The sequence below is a fragment of the Mobula hypostoma genome, chromosome 22 (assembly GCF_963921235.1).
Source record: "Mobula hypostoma chromosome 22, sMobHyp1.1, whole genome shotgun sequence".
In the NCBI taxonomy this organism is placed as follows: domain Eukaryota; kingdom Metazoa; phylum Chordata; class Chondrichthyes; order Myliobatiformes; family Myliobatidae; genus Mobula; species Mobula hypostoma.
Window position 1 is genome coordinate 25,433,608 of NC_086118.1, and position 6,302 is coordinate 25,439,909.

The 6,302-nt window shown below is 35.6% G+C and overlaps 1 protein-coding gene across 3 annotated transcripts in view; it reads left to right on the forward strand.

Moving 5' to 3' along the window:
- Positions 1-6,100, forward strand: part of LOC134360224 (nuclear distribution protein nudE-like 1) — a 53,589-nt gene extending 47,489 nt beyond the window's left edge. For 2 of the 3 annotated variants that reach the window (XM_063074300.1, XM_063074301.1), the window contains exon 9: positions 5,185-6,100. In XM_063074300.1, coding sequence (XP_062930370.1) covers positions 5,185-5,272 — 88 coding nt within the window. In that variant the 3' untranslated portion in view covers positions 5,273-6,100. Of the gene's footprint in view, positions 1-3,317; positions 3,350-5,184 lie in introns of all 3 variants that reach the window. The other variant, XM_063074302.1, reaches the window with a different exon arrangement.
- Positions 6,101-6,302: the final 202 nt, after the last annotated feature.

Below are 6,302 nucleotides of genomic sequence, written 5' to 3' on the forward strand. Positions count from 1 at the left end.
GATCAGCCATGATCATAATAAATGGCGGTGCAGGCTCGAAGGGCCGAATGGCCTACTCCTGCACCTATTTTCTATGTTTCTATGAAAGAAGGAGGGGCACCAGGGGTAGCTGATAGGCAGGTAAGGCAAGAGGCCAGAGTGAGGAATAGAAGAAGGAAAGGGGAGGGGGGAAATTACTGGTGGAGGAATCTATGTTCATGCCATCAGTATGGAGGCTATCTAGTAGGAATATGAGGTGCTACTCCTCCACATTGAGAATGGGCTCATTATGGCAAAGGAGGAGGCTGTGAACCGACATGTTGGAACAGGAATGGGGATAGCAATTAAAATGGTATGCCACTGGAAAATCCCACTTTTGGCAGATGGAATGGAGGTGCTTGACAAAGCGGTACCCCAGTTTGCATCACTTCTCGCATCGGAAGCTCCAGTAGATGACTCCAATAGATTTGCAGGTTGCCTCACCTGGAAGGACTGTTAGGAGCACTGAATGGAGGTGAGAGAGGAGGTAAATGGACAGTTGTAGCATTTCTGTCACTCTTAGGGATATGTGCCAGTATGGGAATAGAAAGATGCTATGAGAAAGGATAAGATTAGTGAATATGGAATAGCAGATCAGGGAGTCACAAAGCAAGCAATCCCTTTGGAATGCTGAAAGGGGAAGGATGAGGAAGGTGTGTCTAACAGTAGAATTTTGTTGGTATTGGTAAACTTCCTCTTTTCCCACCAGACATGTTGCTTTTGACCTAATCAATAGTATGTAGATCAAATTGAATCTAACATAACAGCCCCCACACCACTCCTAATAACATTTTGCCTCAAACTTGAAGTATTTAATGCACTTGGCACAATTTTATTTCCCCAACAAAAAATATAACAAGATTCTGATTTTAATGTTCCGTCACACAAATCTATGGAATAGATTTGACTTTTAGATATTACTGCCAAAAAATTAAAATACACATCCAGATACTGTGTAGAGCAGCAATAGCTAACCAAAGATCTTTTAATCTATTAAAATCATTTGTGTTCTTTCTACATGTTCTAACAACTAACCAATTTGCATTGTAAGGTCTACTACTCGCCCACTTTAAAACTCAGTAACACTTTGTTTTCCTCAATTTATCTGACTTGTCAAATCCAGACCAATGTTAGTAATAGGTTTAAAATTCTTAAAATTCTGAAAGTATGATCTCATGAAACAGTCCATGGCTGATTACAGTAAGACTGTCTACTTAATATTCAAGGTTGGCCCATTAAGTAAAGAGTAATACTTGTACCATACAAGTGCAAATTTTGTTTTGACATTCAGTGACATTGCATTTACTTGGTCCCCTACTGGGCATCTCCATTGGCCAGAAAGAACTGGACTAGTCACATAAATAGTGTGGATCCAGAAGAAATTGGAGGAAAAAGGTATCCGATTAACATCCTGACATCCCAAAACCTTAATTCTATCTACATGGTGCAAGTTAGCATTGTGGTGGAATAACCTGCACTTGCTGAAAACTCTAGAATTGCATCAACCAGGACAAAGCAGCATACTTGGCTTGTCATCCATCCACTACTCTAAATGTGCATTCTCACCAGCACTAATGCATTGTAGTTGCAGTGACATCTACAAAAAGCAGAAATTTGCTTGCCCTGGTTACTCATCTAGATGCCATTCGTCTAGAACAGTGGTTCCAAACCTTTTATGCCTTGGACCCCTACCAATAACCATGGATGCCAGATTGGGAACATCTGATCTAGAAGGATGAGAATCTCAGGCACGTGTGAATGCCATGTTTCCTCTTCCGAGTTGTGCATACACCTGATCTGAAATTGGTTGCCATTCCTTCATTGTGATTGGGTTTAATTCTGTGAAGTCTCCTCCTCAACAGCACCATAGGAGTACCTCCACCAGAAGGACCACAGTGGTTTATGAAGGTACCTTCTCAAGGAAACTGGGGATAGGGAATTGATGCTAGTCTTGCTGGTTTCACCTGCATCCTAAAAATGCCTTAGTCATAATTCTTCATCATAAATTTAAAGGATACTAATAGCAATAATTATGAAATTAAGAATTATCAAATTCTTCCACATTAAATAATATCCTGCAAATTAAAGTACCAGGTGTTTGTAATAATGAATTTTATTCTCAGTTCGTATTTTTTTCTAAATAGTTCCCCAACATTTGCCGCACCATTGCTGACCAAAGCATCCCATTATTTTGCAGTATGATTTGTTTGGCAGACAAATTTACTTTGGTTACATACTAAAATTACCTTAAGACACCTAGTAGCTGGTTGGCCTGCTGCGTTCACCAGCAACTTTGATGTATGTTGCTTGAATTTCCAGCATCTGCAGAATTCCTGTTGTTTGAGCTGGAATAAATTCTTGGGTTTAAAAGTACCTACACTGTTAACCATACTTAACACAATTTGCACACTTGTTTACACCTGAAACTCTGCTACTGAAATTCATTTCCATTGACTTCAATAGAACAGCAATTAAGAAGCAGAGTTGAATGCTATGTGCTGTTTCAATCAATATACCTTGTTTAATTATCTCTGTTTTAATAACATTGATGTCTGAGGCATTAATTATGTCTGAAGACCATTAAGTTTGATGCTCTCTTGCTTATGATAGCTGGACATTATTAATTTTCTTTACACATTTTCTGTTAACTATAGAGATTGGTTCCCACCTGCAGCCAATAGAAAATGCATGGCGGGGGTGGGGGGAGGTAAATGGCATAAAACAAAATTCCTCAATTTGGATTGTAAAATTGTAAATCATCCAAAAATTTCTAAGCACTCTTATATAATCAACTGTAGATTTTAACTGTTAACTAATTTTAATATCAATTGTACAATTTATTTTGATACTCATTTATATTTTTACTTCTAACCAGTTTTATTCATGTTCAACACGTATGTAGGTTCTGATGGCAAAATGAACATGGCATCTGTAGACAATACAATTTGGCTTGGCAGTTTAATTTGAATTGGAATTGCCAGTTATAGAGTTAGAATTCATATGCCACCCAGCTTCATTTGTTGCAAGTAAAATCTGTTCTATGAACAACTGCATTTAACTCTGCTTAAATTCTGTTTATTAAAGTATGTGGAATTGAATAACAACTGTCAGATTCTATGCACAGAGGTTATTGAATCACGTATTTAGCGCACAAAAGAGAATAAATTTCTACATCTAAGAACTTGGTTTCAGTCGTGAACTAAGTGATTGTAGTATTTAACCATCTTAAACTGGTTTAAACTTCAGTTGTGGCCAGTGTGAGTGTGTAAAGTTGATTTGGATTGTTTTCTTTTTATCAGAAAAGAGAGAGTCTTTTTCAAGTATATCATGGGTAATTAATTTTATTGCATTCCTTCAAAGTGATCACCTGCATGTTGTTGCAATGGTGATGTAAGTGGAAGCAGTATTAACACCTGAACTCAAAATTAAGTTTCACTAACAGCATGGGGTTTTGGTATTCTGTGGCAAGTTATGAGAGCCTACCCTAAAAATGACATGTCTAGCATTATTCCTCGAACTTTAGCTCCTAATAATTTTAAATTTTGCCCTATAATTTTTTAAGGCTGTCTGTTGAGTTAGTCCCAGGGCATGTGATGATGTCTGAAGGCAGCTTAGATTATAAAAATTGTCTTCGCTTAGTGTCAGTCTGTCTCTGCCCACGCTTTTGGTCATCCGTACCTTGGTGTCAAATTTTGCCTGGTAATACTGCTCTGTGAAAAACCTTGGTAGCATCTGCTACAGTAGAAGTACACAATAAATGCAGGTTTTGTCAGTACAGTCTAGCTGCCGCTGAGCCCATAGTATAAGACTGCAGTGAATAGAGCACAGTTTCCCCACTTGAAGAGAAACCAAATAGAATGTGACAAATGGCTGAGAGTGTATTTTGGAATTTGGAATGTTTGAAGTTTTAGCCAAAATTCTAATTTTTTTAACCCATGTATATGCATGTGTCTGGAAAGAGTATTTTTACAATGGTTCATGTTTAGATATACAGAGCCTCTTTACAAGAAAGAGGCAAATAACCATCAAAATATTTTAGTTTCTGGGTAGCATTCTCTCTTGGGACTCAAGTTTTTCTGGTTAAGTTTTGATAATGCATAACAAGATCTGCTTGCCAACTGGAGATTTATGAGAAAATCAAAACTAAAGCTTTGTGTACTGGGCTAAACTGTGAATGGAAATCTGAATACCAAAATATAACCAAGTTTGTAATCTGAAAAAGACTGAACAAGAACAGCCTTGGACCAAAACAAGACAATAACTTAAAATTGATACCATCCAATACACAATGCTTTCTCGTAAAAATACTTGGCTGTGGATTTATCCCTTGTACTTTGAAAGATGAGGCATGGCTAAACTCATACTAACAAATGTGTACATTTGCTCTTCAAGTTTTCTGTAGATTTGTTTTTTTTAAAAAAAAAAATCAGTGGTTACCTATAACTAATGTAGTTTTAAGTTATCATGTAGTTCTAAAAATATTTGTCCAAATGCAATAAATTTTATTAGGTAAGGATAATCATTACTGATTATATACAGAAATTATTTTAAATATGGAAATTGCTATTTCCCTTTCCAGATCAGTGATAAAGTTGCATGTCGATTAATTCTTAATGTAGATAATTCATGGTCGTTCTAATCATCTTGGATTAGCTATCTTCACAGGTTTTTCAACATACACATTGACCTACTGAAATAAACAGGAGTAAATTATTTCAACTCCTGAAGTTTAAAACAATCTGTTAATTATTGTGTATGTTTCAGGCTAAATTCTAATAAAAAGATGATTTAGTTGCAATATATAATCTAATGGCATTTTCTAGTAATATATTAATATTTTCATGTAGAGTTTTGCCAAATTACTACTGTAGAAGAATAATGTAGCTCTTTAATTTTCAAGGCCAGACGGTGCTGCAGGATGCAGGCAAAGTATTGAAGGAAGTCAAATCTCCAGAAATAGACTCTACAGGAAACCAAAGCAAGTGAATTGATTAGAGTCTATATAAGATTTTACTCTTTTCAACCAGGGCTACTAGTGAACTTGATAATTGCTTTTAGACAGTTTAGAGATAATAATTAACACTTGAATATTGATAGAATTTGCTAGGTCTGTAGCATTCGTGTATAAAATGCTTTAATGTAACAAGTTTCTTTTGTTAAATGTAGGGCAGTAAATGGTCTAGACCAAGCACCTGCTGGAATTGGATCAGCACCACCTTCTTCCCCACCTGGCATGCTGCCACTCAGTGTCTAAATAGCCATACTGCACCTTTTTATTAAAAAAAGGAAAATGTCTACTTCAGCAACAGGATAACCATTGTAACCTGGCTACAAATGGAGTGCACTGCAGTGTGTAGGAATTTCTGAACCTTCACTTTCATTTGTTCTGGATGAGATTTTCAGTTAACCAGTATGCCTCTGATAAAATGTTAATTAGATTTCTTGTTGATATTAATGCTATTATTGTTTGTCACGGAAACAAAAGACTTGTATATTGAACATTCAAAATTTAAATTCCAATCAGTATTGGAAAAGTACATATTCAAAGATATTGTGGTATACAAGGTAATTGTTCATGCCACTTGTACGGTTGTGACTCTCCAGATAGTTGGTCTAGGATTCTTGGTTACGTGCCTGGATTTGGTGATGTTTTAAAACACCAATTCCTGTAATTTTTATGTTGTACTGTACAATTTGATTTCTAATGTCAGATTTATTAAGATGTATTTAAGCACTGTTTAAGTGCAAATGGTTTGTTTAAAAAAATGCAAAAGTTGGATAACTAAAACTTGTACACTTTATTTGAACTATTTGCAGCATTTTTGTTTCTATGCATCAACTCAAATCACTTTTTTTTGCATAATTCAGAATTGTGTTACCTGTTTACATTGTGTTGCTGTATATGTTTGTAAACATAATTTCCCAAGACATTTGTACATAGCTTGGGCTTTGTAGCATTATTTATTCAGATTCTATATGGCATGTTTAATAAAGATATTGTTTACCATTTGCAGTTGTAACAAATCATGATATGTTGTAGAATCTGCTGTTTAATCTTCCAGTAATAAATTCATTCTTTCAACAGCTGCAGCGTGTTAGTCTGTTAAAACATAATAGAATACAGGCTGGAGTCACTACTGATAAGCCTGTAGAAAGTATCTTACTAAGATTTATTATTTTTTTAAAGTACATATTATTAAGGTTTAGTAACTGGCACTGAACAAACTGCTGATTAATTTGTACAAGGCCTGCATAATCAAAAGGAGGAACTGGAAATAAAACTT